The following is an 18293-nucleotide window of genomic DNA, read 5'->3' as shown; positions in this document are numbered from 1 at the left end:
GAAAAGAATGGGAGTAATTGAGTGTCTAAAAGTGTTTCTTAAAAGAATTTTTAAAAGCAGCATCAATTTCCTGCTGTTTTGAATTGAAGAAAGTGCCATATTCATTCCTCGTGAAGCAAAACTGGTCATTTGTGTTGGTTTTAGCTAAACAAAGAGAATATGTGTTATATGAAATTTGGATGCTAAATACTTTCCCAAAATATATACATAGAGAAGAGTCTTTTTCGTTTTCCATCGTTGTCGCTGTGGACATTTGCTGGTCTGTCTCTTAGGGGAGGAGGAGCCCAAGTTGCTCTTGAACTAAGTGCCTTCTTATTTCTAGTAATTTTTTTTCCCCCCTTGTGCAGTGGCTTTGTTTTCTTCAAGGTGCTGGAGAATGAAGGTGCTCTGGGACTCAAATTCCATTCATTTGGAAAAACTGTTCTCAAGCTCCTGGCTCACACCAAGCTGCTTAGAGCTGCTTCCTCTGTACTCCTGTACCACTGCTGTGTTCTCTGACTTCCTATTCCCTTTGGAAGTTTTATCCGTGACTTGCTGACATGCTTTCAAGTTTCTGAAAGATATCCAGACTAGAGGGTGGCAGGGACACCAGAAGGCTCATCCATGTGCAAAAACATCTCCAGGGAGAAGAGCGTGCTGGAGACTGACCCCAGTAAAAGCTGAAACCTGTGAAAAGAATCAGACAAATATAGAAAATACTAACAAACACAGCCACATCTTTGAGGCTAGAATAAGTTAATGTTCATCTTGTCTTCTTTTAACTTTACTCTTTGGTTTTATTATTCCATGTGGAGAAGATCTTGGTTTTCTAAACAAGGTTGCTTTCTTGTTGCTGCCCTCTCAGCTGAACACGGAGTGAGCCCCCAGGGATAAAACCTAATGTGCTCTCTTATCTCCCCATCTTCTTCCCCTGTGAAAAGTCTAGAACTGTTGCCTTAAATAAAAACAAATTTGTTGGCAACCTAGAAAATACAAAATTCATTAATCTCTTAGTGAAATAAACTCTCTGAGGAGCACTAGCTCCTAATCATCCAGACATAAGCTCCAAAACTCACTTGAAGTTACAGAAAATTCTTTGCTGTGGTCCCTGCTTCTCACCTGTGTCATTCACAGTCTGGAGTTAAGAAGTGTCATTTGTACGCAAAGGACATCCAAATCCAACAAATGTGACTCATGTTCTCCCTTTCCACAAATATATGCAGTTTCTGAGCTGTTTTCCTTTTAAAATCCTGCTTTCAGACTGGTTCCCTTCAATTTAATCCATATCTGGGGAAAAAAAAGATTGAATTTTGTCCACTCCCCTGTGAGGTTTTAGGATGACATTTTGAAAGGAGACTTAAATGTAGGACTCAAATATAAGACTTGAAATGCCAAGCTTCTGTGTATTGGATAATTCCCAAAGAACTCTTCTGTAAGTCATCTGCCTCTCTGGTTTTCTCTAGTGATTTTCAGTGTCTTGCTCACTGTGGTTCCATCAAAATCGTCCAGATTATTTACTGACTTCTTTTGTTTCAGTTTCCTTGTGTAGGCCCTTGATTTATTCCCGGAGATCATTCAAAGGTTTGCAAGCAACAGGTTGGAAAACAGTGCCCAAGACCATTGGGAAATTAACTTTTATCTTAGATGAATGTAGGTGCAATTAAATTAGATTAAATTCTGAGATGCTGACTGCATTACACTGATATACTGGGAGTTTGATTAATTAACAGTTGTTCAGCATTTCACAGCATTTGGCCCACTAATTTTGATATCAGATTGGAACATGATTCAGCTTTAATTACAGCTCATGTCCTCTGGTGCAGCTCTGTACCACAATATGCATGTATACCTTTAACACCAGAGACCTTTTCATCTAACAAAACTCCTCCTGTCATGAGGAAACATCCAGCCCAAGTTTGACATAAAATATTTAAATTAGATCTGAATGTCCCAACGTGTACTTCACACACGATTAACGTAGCAAATGCAAATTACTCCCCTGCATTGGAAAAGTGGGTCCCAATATCAAGCAGGCAGAGGATGAAAAGGCAAAAAAAGGAAAGATTACTTCAAAGCTCATTCCTGCTTGAACTTAGTGACTAAACAAACATCTTGCATATATGCTGTGCAAAATAAAGTTCCTTATCAAGATTTTAATTAGTCTCTTGGGCCTACTGAAGGAACAGATGAAAAGACAGGCTGGCAAACAGAGTCTGTAGAACAGGAAAGAGAGAAGTTAGCTAATGGTTATTTTTTCCTATCCTTTAGGACAGGCAACACTGCTTTAATAGTGGAAAGCAGTAGAACAAGAGCACATCCCAGTGAAAATGAAATAGTAATTTTAACTATGATGCTAGTAAATTGGAGAAAAGCAGGGAGGTACTCTGAGTTTGCTACATCTGAACTTTGAAGTGTAACACAGATCCGCAGCAAAATTGGATTTTAGATGTTTTAATGGCCATGAGTTCTAAGTTCTTCTGACTCTGAGTAAAATTTAAAGTCTTCTAACTGGTGTTTGGCACATCCCTTACATCCTTCTCATCAGGTTATATCTTGCTGTACCTGAAATGAGACTCCTGGCTTGGTGGATATGTAATTTAAAGGAAAGCTTCTCTTTCTCTCACATCCCTGGACAAAAACTCATAAACAAGTTTTGTTTCTTAGACTATTACATGCTGATTCTGGAATTAGCAGCACATCACTGGCACATATGTCCATGAACAGAGGCAGGGGTTTTGTGATTCTTACTTCCTTCTCAGGTTAAATACTGAAGGTACTGTAGTGCTTGCTGTAGTCTCCTTGCAGGATTCCTCTTTGGGAGTTGGAATCCATGATCCTTATGGATCCTTCCAACTTGAGATATGATTCTTTGGTATCAGTGTACCTGAGATACAGAATTCCTGCCTTCATACTCCTCTGTAGTTTATAACATTAACCATTTAAAAATAATTATCACTTTACTCATTTGCAACAAGCCCTTGAGTCTTTGTTTCCCTGCATTTACTTGGGCTCTGTAAATACTCTTTGCAGCTAAGTCACTAAAGACTTGCTTTCACCAGGGCTTCCACTATTTATACATCTATTTGTTTCACTATTTTATTAAGTCATGCTTCTTTTTTTTATGCAAAGTTTGTTTTGCATTTTCTCTACAGCATAAGGAGGCTTTAAGTAGAGGAACACACTTTTTTGTTTACTGGAATACCTGCCTGTCATTTTAGGGTGATGTAAAACTGTGCCTAGAAATCAGAGCTCATATGTTAATACCCCCTGCACTTCCTAATATTTAAATTAATGTGGAACACAGTCCTAAGTGGCAGACTGTTTGGGAGAGTCACACAGCAGCAAGCAGTGGAGGAAAACACTTGGCCTGCTCCCTGAGTCATATAATAGTACTTGTCTTTTTTAAATATTAGTACTTTCAAACATTCTGATTTAGACTTTCTGCTTTCTGGGTGGTCCCTCTTCTACTGTGGTCCCAGTTAGACCCAGGACTTTGGATCCATCTACCTGTCCCTTTTTTCCTTCAAGTCGTGGATAGAGCTGACTCCATCTGGAAACTTTGCATTGAAAATAAATAAGGAACAAGGTTTCCTAAGAACTTCAGCCATGACCTTTAGCTCTCCTAAGTCCACTCTAGGTCTCCCTTGGTCCTAACCAAAGTGCCTTAGGTGTGTGCCAGAGGAGAGCTGGAGTGTCTGCCCCGCAACCTTTCAAAAACTCCATCTGAAAAATTAGTTTCTCTTCCTTACCAAAATCCAAGCATTTATTTTGACTCATTTTAAAATTGAATCCTCCTGTTTTTCTGGCTCTGAAGGCAGTACTGCCTCATGAACATCTTACTAAAAACACTACTCCCACTGACTGCTCCACATCCTTCATATCATTTCATAGTTGACAGGCTCTGGCTTAGTAGTACATCTACCCACAAGCACAAAAATAAGCATAGCTCATTTTTTTGGAGGTACACTCACTCTTAAACACCTTGATGATTTAGACCTGTATTAGTCGTACCAACTTCTGCCTCAAAATGCTTTTGTTGTTTTCTGACAGCTGCAGAAAACTCTAGGTTGTTCTCCATCAGCTGCTTCTGCCTCCAGCCCTACCTGTTTTGATATGGGACCACTATTTAGCTGTAGTTAAATGCAAATCTGTTTTTTTGGTAGTGGTGACCCTGATCTGTTCCAAAATTATTTGCCTTTTTTTTCATTAGGGGTCCAGATTTAATAGGTGATGTGAGCTTTTGTGTAAGAGGGCCTTCAGAGGAGCTGAAATACTGGCATCAGTCTCTCACTTTCTGAGCAATATTGAGGCAATTTTTGATATAAAAGATCAAATTTACTTTGGTAGAAGATGACCTAGATGTTATTAATTACTATAGTAGCAGTTGAAATGATTACCTGAAAATAGATTTATTGGGAAGCGTATTTTATATACCATCTATGGAAAAGTAGGATAGCATGTCAATATACCCAAGGATAATTATTAAAGGATAATAAAACATATCTTTCTATTAGCTGCTTTTCGAAATCATTGAGTGTGATATGTTATTATAATAACAACTCTGGTGATTTAGACTTCTTAATATTGTCTCTTGGGAACATTCCAAAACTTTAATCTCATTATTCTTGTGAGTCTTGGGAGATAAGGAAGAGAAGAAACCTTGTCAGATTCCCTGCTGACTTAATGAATATCAAACAAAGATATGTAGCCCATCTTCAGTTTCAGGTTGCATTAAACACAGGATTTCTCTGTAAACTGACTGTGTGTGTAAAACTGTCTCCACAAAATGAAAGACTGTCTCACTAGGTTTTTCCATTTTTAAGTTCAGAACTTTTAATATATATTTTTTTTCTTGGCAACCAAAGATGTGAAACCATTTTATTATGAACTCAGTGTTAGAGAAGGTTTTAAAATAAGGATAGTACAGTCAAGAGCTTTTCTATTCAGGGCACTTCAGATAATAGTGTCCTGATAGTAGGGATTAGTTTACATCTGGTTTTATAGTAGGTGGTAGTGTCCTTGGTGGCTTTGCTACCCTGTGAGGCAACTTCATTAGTGTAACTTCATTTTTCACAATTTAGCTGCATTCTTCACAACCTGTTTTATGATTGTCTTTACATCATCTTCAGCAGCAGGAAGAGTTGATCTCCCAGCCTATCTGAGCACCTCTAACAAAGCTGCTGTTGCTTCCCCCCAGGTCAAGGAGATCGTGGCTCAGCACACTAAAGAGTGGTCCGAGATGATCAACACGCACAGCGCCGAAGAGCAAGAGATCCGTGACCTGCACTTGAACCAACAGTGTGAACTACTGAAGAAACTGCTGATTAATGCTCATGAACAACAAACCCAGCAGCTGAAGTTTTCCCATGACAGGTGAGCAGGGCAGTGCTACCTGATGATGTGGTTTGTGTCTGCTTTGGGTTATGGTTTACTTTTAGTGTTTACAGCTCTGTACTGCTGTCAGAGATACTGGGCTGAATGCATGGGAGAAGTAAAAGAAGTGATCAGACAAGGTTTAGGGAGGTGAAGGAATGTGCTACTTAGCTGGTTTGGATTATCTGAACTTCATTAAAGGCAGCAGATGCAATGGGAGTTTGCATCGACTTTCCCCTGGAACTCAAATTCAGAGGCTGGAAAATGAGAAGTATCAAATATGGAAATATCCTTTGGAGTTGCTGTCAGTTATGAACTCGTGTTTATAGCACTGGTGATTATATGAAAGATCCATGGAAAGTGATCATAAAAACAAGGGGCTGCAGGATAAGCTACATTAGGCTGATGTCTTATCTTCATACAGTATTGCTGGGAATACAGAAGATGCTGTGTGACACTGCTGCTTTTGTAATTAACCATCTTGCCCATTTGAAATGAAATAAAATTAAATACACATCATATTCACAGTGCTAAAAATGGCAGTAAGCAGAGAATCACTTTTCTATGCTATGATCTATTATCCAAAGCAGCCTAAAAGCATAGGAACATACACACATATATACACATACGTATCTAGATTTGTATGTAAGTGGCTTCAACATCTTTCACATAAAAAGCAGGGGGGGAAGGAATAAAGAAATCACATTTGAAGAAGAAATTGAAATTATTTTTTAAACTCCTGAGTGAAAAAACAGCTTATCTTTGCATCAGAGAGAACACAGGCTGGGACCTGCAAGCTTTCCATCCAACAGAGAATTTTCCCAGCAAAAAGCTGGTAGTGAGCTCATCTTTATGTTAATCTCTGTGTTAACCCATCTATTCAAGGGTCCTGCAAAACATTCCCAGTTAAATATGAAGTCCAAAAATTGTTAAATTATAATACAAATTGATAATTCAAAAGTTATTAGCCAGAGGAAGGTGTAGTCCTTGGTGCTGTGTCTCCAAATCATACGTAGCCCAAGAAATCACGTCACCTTCTTCGGGGTTTTTTTGAGTCTTTTTTTCTATCCTATTTGCTATTCACCACAATGCTTAAAAGATAATTTACTAATATATCCCCTGTGGAAGTAAGAGGTTTTTGTTTTCTTTTCCATACATATTTCCATATTCTTTTAACTTTGCTAGAAGCTGTCATTCCAGGCAGCTATTATATATACACTAAGGCAAAGTTTAAATTTTTTAAAGCTTTTTTTCTCCTAATTTTAGTCTTAAGGTTTAGAATTTCTGTATCTCTATGTTGTTTAAGCAGCCCACTCTCATTTCTTGTACATGATTCTTATATTCTTAGCAGTGGATCTTATTTTCTTGTGAGAAATCATTTGTGTTCAGTCCATGTATTGCTCTATTTTCAGAGCTACTAAGAACTAGATCTGAAAATCTACATCCTCATAAATTCTTCCTTCAATATTCTTCCTGCTTTATTCATTGCAATTTAGTGTGTTTGGGAATTTAAGGGTTAAGTCCTAAATGTGCAGACTGGGGAATTTCCCATTTAAAACAAATTTAAGACTGTGTCTGAATCTATGAATATTTCAGAAGACTTCACACTAAATCATTGGTAGACTTTTTAATGCGATATATTGTGTGTAGGAAGACATATGCATTTATCTGTAGAGGTGTATGTAACAGCCAAGAGACAGCTCTGGTATCCATAGGAAAAAAAAGGATCTCTCTGAGGGTGATGCAGGAGGTGGACCGTGCTCTCAGCATGATATTCTCACTGCTTCCCTCTCTGTGAGCCGGGGTAATGAGGTGGATATCACAGCACAGGGCACAGGGCTGGGAGGAGGGATCAATAATCTAAAATGATGTAGTTATCTGCTGTAGGGTAGGATACCTTCCTTCCAAGTGCATTACAAAAAGCAATTACAGTTTGTGCTTTGAGCTCATTTGAAAACAAAGCAGAAGGCAGCAGACACCACTAAAAACCTGAAGCTTATTGAACTCTGGGGATGCTGTGCCCCCCACCTCCTCAGACTGTTACCTTTACTCACCTGGATGTGGTGATCCTGCAGCATTTCAGAAACTGGGGACATGGAGCTGTTATTCACAAGCATTATGTGCTCCAGATAAAATGACATGAGAGAGAGAGAAAAATTATGCAGTGGCACTTTTTTAATAGAAGAAGAGATTTCTAGTTATTCAAACAATACCGGTGACATAACATGTTAATGCACATCAAAATACATATAAAATGTATAAATACCAAGGATATACACATATATATAAATACATATATATATATACACCTAAAGTGTCCCTTTAAAAGACATGTTTGTATAAGTTTCAGAGTTGCAGTCAGTGTGACACAGTGGGAAGTCAGCAGTTAAATCTTGCCATGCCACATTTTTCAGAATCCTTTTTTTTTTTTTCTTTACCATCCTGGCTTATCTACTTCTTCCAGTTACCTCTGGCTACAGGCATCACCACTGCCCATGAGAGGGAGGGTGTTTTTACTGCTGAACTGGAGACTCATCTTGAAGCCCCAGTCCAGGAGGTTGAGCTGACACTGGAACTTTGGCCACTACAACTTCTTATTTACTTTGAGAAGCACTATTTTAGAACCAAGCAGTGCTTGATTCATCTACGTCTACAAGTGCTTCTAGATTATTTTAAAAAGAAGATAAGATTTTTCATTTCTTCTGTTAGTAATATCTTTTATTTCTTGCAAGTGAAAACCCAACAGCCCCAGAAAAGACCCCATCAGCAGTGCAGCTCAGAGCTAGATTATACCTGCAGAATAAACAGTTGTGTTGGCTCTTTCAACCATCTCCATGACCAAACCCTCATTTTGCAATCAGCAGTGATGCACAGTAGTCCTCTAATCCTCTTAACTTCTTTCACTCTAAAATTATATCTGATGCAAACAGGCTAAATCAATTTGAACACCTACACTAACTTTTCTCATGTCCTCGAGCACAGTAATAAAAATGAATTATTTCAGTACTCCTCTTAAGACAGTGTGCTTGAAAATTACTTCAAATTCTGTATAGAAAATAAAAGCTCTTATTTGGAGAAGGGGCTGTTGGAATGAAATGTGCTCTCAACACAACATTTTTTAGAACCCAGTCTAATTTTTGCTGTCATACCACTGCTTCTAAACCTGTATCCAGGAAATGTTTCACTTTATGAACTTTTGGAGATTAAAAAAAAAAAGCACCAAACTTCTTTAATAAAAATTTTAAGCTGTAAAAAATATTAGTCAAAGCTTCCTCATGCTATTTAATGATTAATGTCTTTTAGAGATGAAAGCAAGCTAAAAAAGATTCAGTGACAATATTGCATTAAATTAAGCACTCTGTTCTGTACCACATTCCTCCTTTTCATGCAAAATATTTAGAATTTTGGATTAATTAGTACAATAATTGTTTAGCTCTCTACTTAAGATCATGTCCAAAAAAAGAGACTGAGGTCCTACCTGGGCTTGCAATGTGTCAAGATCTGGAACACAGAAGAGGTTTTCCAGCTCCCAAGCCAAACCACACTACTCAGGACATTACCCCTGGAAGGGGATTGCCATCCTCCTGTTACAGCTCTCTCGTTCCACAGGAAAGGCTAAAAGGTTCACTGAGCCAGAAGGAGAAACCACACACAAATCTGACCATGAGCTAAACCACTCTTTTCAGGCCCAAAGGGCTCTTTTCACTCCTAAAGTTAGAAGTCTCAAAAGGAAGTCTGTCAGCTCATACCACAACTAGCAAATATTATTACTGTTGATACTGCTGTTATGTTCTGAGTGCAGGATTTGTAAATTTTTTGACACAGTTCTAGAAGTCAAATTGCTTTTTTTAAGTGGCTGATAGTAGCTCATACTAAGACAACTCGTATACTAGGGAGAAAAGAGAGTATTTTTTACCCTTTTACAGCATTCAAAGTGTAAAAATGCTTTAAAGTGATCTTTCAGATTTTATTCTCTGGAACAAATGGAGGTTTCTGGATGCTTGCTCAAACTGTGTAAAGCCTACCCAAAGGAAGGCAGTTTTCATGTGGTTTGTTCTTTCCTCTTCCTTAATTCCTCAAGGGCAAAATTAACCACAGTGTAGAGGAAACCAACCTCCACAACAATTGCATCTTGGGCATTAATGACTATCTTTGGTTTCCCCCAGGGAAAGCAAGGAGATGCGTGCCAACCAGGCTAAAATATCTATGGAGAACAGCAAAGCCATAAGCCAAGACAAATCCATCAAAAATAAAGCTGAAAGAGAGAGGTAAGTATCAGATCTCCTTTCCTGAGGAGAGAATGCTGACAGGGGAACTCATGGATTAATTCTATTAAAACCACACTTTTATGCATGGAAACAAGGTCTAATGATTATGCTGAATATATTTTTAGATGACTGCTTTAGAAAAAATAATTATTTTTCTCGTATTTATCCTTTTAATAAATGTAATGCCTTGATCATCTGTGACTGACTAGAGCAGGTCTAATCACAATTACATTGAAACACATCTGTGAGGCGTTTAATGATTGTACTTCAAGTGCATTATCCTCTTTTGCTTTTTAAGTGAAATGAGGGCCTTACTATAAAAAGGGAGTGAAAGCAGAGCCTACATGATGTTGTCTCATAAGCCTTCAGGGTTTCCCCTTCACTTTGGGCTTGCCATCTGGCTCAGTCTTTCCTCTTTTACGTTCCCTCCTTGGCACTGGGCTATTTTGGTCAATCAGCTTGAACCTGTTCGTGCTGAACTGAGTCCCTGGAGTGTTGCACACTCCCAGCTCATCAGGAGGATGAGTTGTCAGAGCCCGTGGTAACTGTGTGCTTTTGTTGATGTCAGACCTCACTAATGACTCTGAGATAAAGCTGTTCCCAGATCTGAAAGCAGGCGAAATGCAGTTCTGGTTTTCAGGCTTTGTCATTAGGCTGATTCACCTCTTTGAACTATTTTTGTCCTCTTTCATGACAGAAATCTTAGGAAGAGACACTTTGCATTTAGGTATTTTATGTAAATATTAACTATATACTTATCTTTTTGCTTAAATAACAGCTTTAAGAATAACAGCATCGATAAGCTGTAATTTTATGTATGATCATCAGATGATTTTTCCCACTGTTAAGAGATGCAGCACTTTTTATATACCAAAACAAATTGAAGGCAGAGTGCAGCAAGGGATGCACAAATGAATTAACTTTTCTTAAAGTTTTGTCTACCACTCTTGAGTGAGGGGAAAAGCAAACTTCATTCACAACAGCCAAGTTTTCAGTCATGCTGTTAATGTAAGTGTAAAGGTGTGTAGCCCTAGGAGTGTACAATTTGCCACTAGTCCCACATGGTACAGATAATCCAAACCCAAAATATACCTTAAGAGTACTCTGTTGTAGCTTTTGTGTTTATATTTTTCCAATGAGTCTTCATGGACAACGTTTGCATTTTTTTTTAGGCGAGTCAGAGAACTGAACAGCAGCAACACAAAAAAGTTCCTGGAAGAGAGAAAAAGGGTAACTATAACCTTGACCAAGTCACTGGGCACTATTTCTGGATATTCTTTTTCACTTCTCTGTGTTGGGAATCCAGCTCTAGTAGATTTTGTCTTTGCTTTGTTCCACATAACGTGTAGCATGGAAGACCTAACATCTATGTAAGATGAATCTATTTCAAATTAACAGAATTACTATTCATTCTTGTGTTTGCTAATTCTATGTATTATATGCAATATGTGTAATATATCTCTATTAATGTATTAATAGCTTTTCTTAAGCTTGGGTGATAGGCCTCCTGTGATGTTTTGTGCCATCTAAATGGGGGGTGACAGTATGTATGTGTATATGTTTCAAGTAAGTTTTTATTTTACTTGTTAATGACGTGTTACATTCCCCACCCAATTATTTTCTCTCAATTACAGCTGGCAATGAAGCAGTCAAAGGAAATGGATCAGTTGAAAAAAGTTCAACTTGAGCATTTGGAAGTCTTGGAGAAGCAGAATGAGCAGGTACCTTCTTTTAAAGGCTTAAAAGAAAAGCAAGGTAGTGAAAACAGTAACCAGAGTCAGGCTGAGTAAGAATGCTCCTAAATGTGAGTCTTTACCAAAATGGGGACAATGACCTTGTTCACGGTCACTCACCTGCCTGGGGAGTCCAAGTGAAGAGGTGAGGTGACGTAAATATTGATACAGCACCAGATTTGTTTCAGATAAGCACGTGGCAGCTGAACTGCTCAGCCAGAGTCTGTCCTTGCAGCTGTTCAGCCACATTGATACTCGTTAGCGAGACGTGACAGTCGTACAAGACCCGGCATATCCATTGTAATTGCTCTCAAAAAAAGTACCTCAAGCAAATCGGTTTCCTTCCTTTTGGAACTTAACATTTCTAGTGCTGACTGGAAAATTCGAGGTGAAACATGCACAGAGCATCTCTGAACTCTTAAGAGACAGTGAGTTTGGACTGAATTCTAGAGATGTATAGTAGCATGGGGAGTTTTATCTGTACTAGTACACCCTTTCCTAATTAAAATACCATATTATTTTCTGCTAGTTTATAAGCTCCCCCCCCCTTTTTTTTTTAATTGAAAAACTACTTGGCAAGGAAAGGAAAATTCTAATCTTATTTCTGGTGGAAGCAACACTATTTTCTGAGCAGATCCCTTGCTGAAAGGTTGAGCCAGAAGAGCTGTAATAAGTGCATGGACTTGCAGTACTGCACTTACAAATGTAAACTGCAAGGGGAATATACCCAGCAGTTCAGTGAGGTGAGAGAGAAGGGGAGCATTTAATACCCGTTACTTTCAAGGGTTATGTACTTACTACTTTGTTTATTAAATGTTCAGAACTTGAACTCTCTGGATAACATAACATGAAGTAAAGCCATCTTGCAGGGGAAGAGTACATGCAAATCAAGTATTTCCACTGCCAGGAGAGAGTCCTACAGCCCCAAAAGCTGCAGCCTGGGTAACTTCTGGGGGGGGTCACAGCATGTAGGATCTCAGGTGGCTACTGCTAGCAAGCCCCAGCCACCAGGGCTCTGTCTTCTGATCACCCCACCTCCCTTCAGAACGACAACCACACATTCTGTTCCCTCACAGGAACATTCTGCAGAGACCATCTGAAACATCCAGCGTGAATGGATCTGTCAGTCAGTCTGCTCCTGGGCAATATCAAAAGGCAGGACCCAGGGGAGCCAGGGCCTGGGGGAGGACATTGGGATACAGCAGATCTGTAGCATCACTGTAGAGAGCATGACAGTTGATAAAAAAATGGTGGGCTTGATCCAGACGTGGGTGTAATCAGTTGTTTCTTTCCATTGGCTTCAGAGAGCTTTGGATACATTTTTTAAAAGCATAAGGACAAGAGAGAATGATTGTAGTTGTGCCTTTAACCATAATGTGATAACCACGTTGTGTATAGGGGAGGGAGGCAGGTGGGAATAGGTGTGAGTCATTAAAGGAGTCACCTCTTTGAGCAACTAGATACTTCCCTTACCTGGGGTTACAGCTTCTGCTGCTGAGTGATGGTCCAGCCTACGTGGGCTTGCTCATACGCCATTTCGGGGCAGGGACGGGGTCAGCTTAAATCAGCAGTGATTAAATGGAGTAAACTCATCCACAGGCTGGTTATCACTTCTGTGTGGGCATGTGGTGGCCTCTGCCACAGGGGGAGTCCTCAACGGCTTTTTAACTCACTCTGATTTGATCCATCAGAATATATATTTTTGCACGTGCTGTTTTGACCGTTTCCTTTTAGCCCCCAAAAGTGCATCAGTGCAAAACCCCAGCTGGTTCTGGTTTCATTGTGATACACATTGATGTGTAAAAGCTAGTTGGATCCAGATAAAGGTGATATTTGTTTAATGATCATTTCAAAGCTTTTTTTTTTTCCCCTGATCAAAACAAGGCAAGAAAATTTTCATACAAATATACAATGTAGAAAAACAGAATTATGGGTGGAAACAGCCTTCAATATAAACTGTTGTGAATTTAAATTTGTTTTGTTTTATGTATGTTTTTCTTGCATTAATTTCTCAATCTCACTTCAGTTTTCATTCATTTAATTTGCTTCTTGTTGTATTACTCAATTTTGACATTATTATTTTTGTACAAACAGCTTTTGAAATCCTGTCATGCAGTCTCTCAAACACAAGGTAGGATGGACGTATAATAAGCAAACTATTATTTCAGTGTGCTTTCCTTCTAAATTAAATCATTATCATTGGAGCCCTCCTTGTAAATGCAACCATTGGGAAGTGCCATTGACATAGTGGACACAATGTTAATCTTGTTTGCACACAGATATTTGAGCCTGACACAATATTAACAGTATTTTGTGCTTTAGCATCTCAAATTCAGATGCATATGAACAGGGATGTGCAGAGGAAATATTCAGAGATTAACTTGTACATTAGCTGCTGTTACTGAAAGATCTGCTTAGAGTTCTGAACTGTGTGAGAGTGTCTGTTGATCTAAGAAAACTATTTTAGTGTTAACATACGTATGATTACCTGCTAATGCTGATAGTCAGACAAAGGGTACCCACATATATTAGCATAGTAATAAAAATAAGTAATTCCACGCTAAGAATAGCAAAATATAGAATAGATGGCTAGAAATAGCTTCCTAGTGCCTAAGGAAGAGAGGCTTCCAGCACTTTAAAATTCACTTCAAATTCCAACATTTTACAAGGTATGGCAATTCCAGTTGTGATGTGGCTGTGCTGCTGTGGCTCCCTAAGTAATCCTTACTGACAAGAAATCTCTGTTAACCCCTGTCTTACCAAGGGAAAGAGCTGCACTGGGCTTGAACGTCCCATGGTTACAGTACTGCCTCCTCTGAATTACTCTCTTGAATTGATAACATCTTGCACCGCTGACAGCACCCACTTCAGCAACATCTATTTATAGACACATAATGATGAAAAAAAGCATTCATTAGGCTAGGAAAAAATTATTTTTGTTCTTGAAAGCGGAGTCCACTGGCTGTCCCTCACTTCCTGGGCTCGCTGTGGGTTCAGTGCTGCCTTCCAGAAGGTTCATCTTCCAGTGTTGTGCTTGAGTGTTCAGGTCGGAATGCACTGTCTGAACCATGCTCAGACTGGCAAAACCAGGCACCCTGGTCCTGTGCTATATGCTAATGTGTTCTTTGAAGCCAGGTTCTCTCTGCAACAATTCTGTACACAATACATTGGCAGAATATATTTATAGGACGCTGTGTGCCAATAGTTAAGTCACAAGCCTAAAACGTGAAATGTGTGAGTCACTAAGAAACAACCACAAGGTTTTGTTTCATCTGGAGTTTCATTTCACACACAGGCAAAATCCAGCCAACATCTCAGAAGAGGTTGTCCATATTGATTTATTTGTTATGTTTCCATGTTTTCATGTTAAAATTATTTCTTCATTACTTTCAAACTTTTAAGTCATTTAAATGGAGAGCGTTGATTAATTTTTAATCATATTTATGACAGTTGCTTTGCTATTATCATAATTACTTTTTTCCCTAAGATGATGATGATGATGATGATTAAGAAAGAACAGGGCTAGATTTTTCAAGAAGGCAGGTATGTCACATCTACATAAATCCACATTTACCTTGCAAAAGGAATAGTGGTGCATCTCATTACTTTAGACCTGCATTTGCCCATTTTCACACATGCAAATATGTGTTTGCACATACAGAATAGATGAGCCCTTAAGTAGGAGCTTGTGTAGCAAAGTTGCCTGTCTAAGCAACATTTAAAACTTTTTTTGGAACAGAGTTTATTTAAGTCAAGTCCCTTAACCATTATTCCCTGCATGACAGATGCGGAGCAGTTACACCAAAGAAAATATTAGCTTGGGTTGTCTCTTCCTAAACTTGTCCTAATGCTCAGGAGTTTGATTGTAAAGATAGGTGGATTAGATTGCTCTCTGGGTCAATTTATTCAGGGTCCTTGGAGTTATGGATTTAAATAACTTCCCAGATTCAGAGGCCTCAGGGAAAATGAAGATGCTGACTCCCAGTTCCTTTAAACTACAGAGTTTCAAACAAAACACTGTAACAGGAGGAGAAATTGTGCCTCTGTGTGTGTATGAGAGAGGGAGGGAAAGGAATTAAAAAAAACGCCCTCTAAGAGGGGATTCCCAGGCCAGTTACCATTTATACACAGTACTTTAACTCTGCCTGCAAAGCCTCAGGCACACAGAGTTTATAGCCAGATCTGGCATATATTCATTGCTGTATTTTGCATAATGCATTTGGATACAGTTTCAGGTGGATTCAGTGTGTGTAATCCCATGAAGCATATAGCAGTAGTCTAATCCTGAGGTGAAAAACACCCCCTCTGTAATCTTAAGGATCTCCAGGCCAGATGGAGATTATTTTTAAAAAAATTAATACTTAAAAAATTACTGTTCAAAAAAATCTTACCTACTGCAAGGAATATGTTACACTGATGGATTTTAGTCATTCCTTGCCTTTATGAAAGAAATATGTCCAGATTATAGATGAAGTCTCTAAGAATTTCAGAAATTAACACGTCAGAGTACTCATAGAACAGCGGTAAAGAATACATTCCCAAAGACATGTCCTGTCAGGAGAAACAGTCAAATTGGCATCTACCTGGCATTGTTCCTCAATGCTGGGGCTTCTGCATTTTACCACACACTGTAGAAAGTCAACCCATGAGTCCTGGAATAGGATCAAAAATATTCCCCATGAATTTGTAGATATAAGGATTACACCTGATTTTGAAAACAGAATGACACGGGGGAGGCTGAGGGGTGTAAAAATAATGTCATTATATATATATATCTCAGTGTGTTTTGCCTGTATTTCACTCAGACACTGTCATGTAGAACGTGTGCTTCATTCTGAACAAAAGGTCTAATGCGACGCTTCATGCGGTTATTTTGGATTGCAGGCAAAGGAGATGCAGCAGATGGTGAAGCTGGAAGCAGAGATGGATCGCAGGCCAGCAACAGTGGTCTGAAGCCTCAACAAGCAAATTGAAGTTGGAGAACACAGCATCCTTTTAAAATGAGAGCAAAATTCAAAATAACGTTGCTGAGGTTGAAAAGTGGGCTTTTTCCTTTTTTTTTGTTTTTGTTTTGTTTCTTTTGTTTAGTTTTTAAAAGGGGTTTGTTTTGGTTTTTTGTTTTTAATATGTAAAGTGTAGCTATGGACCACCAAGTCTTAAGGTTTGCATTATTTCTTTTTTTTAACACTGGGCACTGAATTTCCTTTGTTGGATTTCTGTAAGAATCTCCTTTGTTCAGAAAAACCCCAACCCGAAGATGAAGACGGTTTTTTAAACCCCGTCCCTGTGTTCCTTCCTGTGTCCTCAACAGGCAGCTTGCCTGCACCAGAATTACACAATCAGAGCCTCGAAACACAACAGATACTTTTGACATCATCTCAAATGGCAACAAAAAACCTGTAGTCGAGTCATGTTATTTACCATTTCTGTTCTCATGTGTGATACCTTGTGTAGAAACCCCCCTGCTGCCAGACCCCGACAAGCAACAACTCGCCAGATGCTCAGCACCTCATGTCATCGAGCCCACTGAACTGGATCTTATGCCCAGTCACCCTAATAATCAAGATAGTAAGGAGCTGAGTTTGGGTGATTATAAATTATATTCCGAGGTATTTTCCAGGCAGCAGGCAATTGAAAGGTAACTGCGTGTATTCAGAAGTACAATATATACAAAGTCATCGGCCAAATTCATCAGCTGCAACAGTAACTTGACAGGATATTTCTGCAGCCTAATGATGTCATTCACAAGTGCCATATCAACTCTGTCATAATGTCTGAGAGGAGCCCATATCCTGTAAAAGTTACTGCAGTGGATAACCTGAGGGAAATACAGTGTATTCGTGCCAAAACTGATCAGTGCTCTAAGGAATTACATTTTAGGCACTTTAAGAAAAGTTTACATCCTACATTGCTTGTATAGAAATTGCATTTTGATCCTGTTGCTGTAGATCCCAGATATTACAGTTCATTGTAACTTAAAAGATTGTTTAAATGGCTTTTGGCAAAAAGTTTGTAACTGTGAAAATGTAAAAAGTATTTATACACTTGGGAATTACAACATTGTAGAAAATCACATACATGTTGCCACGTGATAAAAATTAGTAAGCAGAAATGCTAAGAGTATGTTTGCATGTGATACAAATGCTACTAAGACTGTAATGCCTACTATATGACCACAGTCATGCTACTAGCTGGTAAATACTGAGTAAATGTATGGCACAGAATATTGTTTGATTAATTACAAAGACTTTTAGCATTACAAGGTCTCTATATATATGTGTGTATATTAATTACGTGGGCATTCTTGATACTTGTAGTAAAAGAAAAGTACATAACTAATTTAATTTTACACAGAAGTATTTATGCAGATTTTCAGAATTTCATATCAGGAATAACCTTTTTATGTCCATTAGATATAAAAACCAATTTGCTAATGTGTTAATTTGCATGTTTCCAGAGCTTGCTGTAGTTATATTGCAAAACAATGCATGTAAGCATTCCGCTTGGAATTTGTCCATGCTGCCAATTCAAAGATGACTGCATGGAAAACTGGTAGTTTAGAACAAATCAGATTCCTGATTTCAATGTACTAAGCACCAATTACTTTGTTGTATATGCTTGTACAAACAAATTCTACATATTCCTATAAACAAAATAAATGAAAAGAGATAATTATGTTAATGTCAGTCCTGAGATGAAACTTTCAACTTCTCTAATAAAAAACTTAAAAATTCAAATCCTTTAGTTTTGACTGCAGTGAATTGCAGGGCGGTGGTATTATTAACTGCAAATTTTTAGCAAGTTGTATTTCCTGTAAAAATGTGCATAGTGTAAATATATTTCTATCACAGCTTATTTAGTCAAAGGAGTCTTTTTTTTTTTTTTTAATTTTATTTAAGTGATAGAAGCATTGTGCAGCATTGGTCCTGGCAGCACTAGA

At 38.4% G+C, this 18293-nt stretch overlaps 1 protein-coding gene across 5 annotated transcripts in view; it reads left to right on the top strand.

Moving 5' to 3' along the window:
- The window catches only part of PLCB4 (phospholipase C beta 4), a 168742-nt gene extending 150652 nt beyond the window's left edge, over positions 1 to 18090 (top strand). For 3 of the 5 annotated variants that reach the window (XM_029961662.1, XM_029961661.1, XM_018077577.2), the window contains 6 exons: positions 5177 to 5352; positions 9519 to 9620; positions 10793 to 10850; positions 11255 to 11341; positions 13448 to 13484; positions 16238 to 18090. In XM_029961662.1, coding sequence (XP_029817522.1) covers positions 5177 to 5352; positions 9519 to 9620; positions 10793 to 10850; positions 11255 to 11341; positions 13448 to 13484; positions 16238 to 16326 — 549 coding nt within the window. In that variant the 3' untranslated portion in view covers positions 16327 to 18090. The remainder of the gene's footprint in view (positions 1 to 5176; positions 5353 to 9518; positions 9621 to 10792; positions 10851 to 11254; positions 11342 to 13447; positions 13485 to 16237) is intronic. The other 2 variants (XM_029961664.1, XM_029961663.1) reach the window with 1 other exon arrangement.
- The last annotated feature ends 203 nt before the right edge of the window (positions 18091 to 18293 follow it).

The sequence above is a fragment of the Manacus vitellinus genome, unplaced genomic scaffold (assembly GCF_001715985.3).
Source record: "Manacus vitellinus isolate BGI_N305 unplaced genomic scaffold, ASM171598v3 scaffold_38_pilon, whole genome shotgun sequence".
Lineage (NCBI taxonomy): Eukaryota > Metazoa > Chordata > Aves > Passeriformes > Pipridae > Manacus > Manacus vitellinus.
Note: the sequence above shows the minus strand (reverse complement) of the source record. Positions and strands in the feature narration are given on the sequence as shown.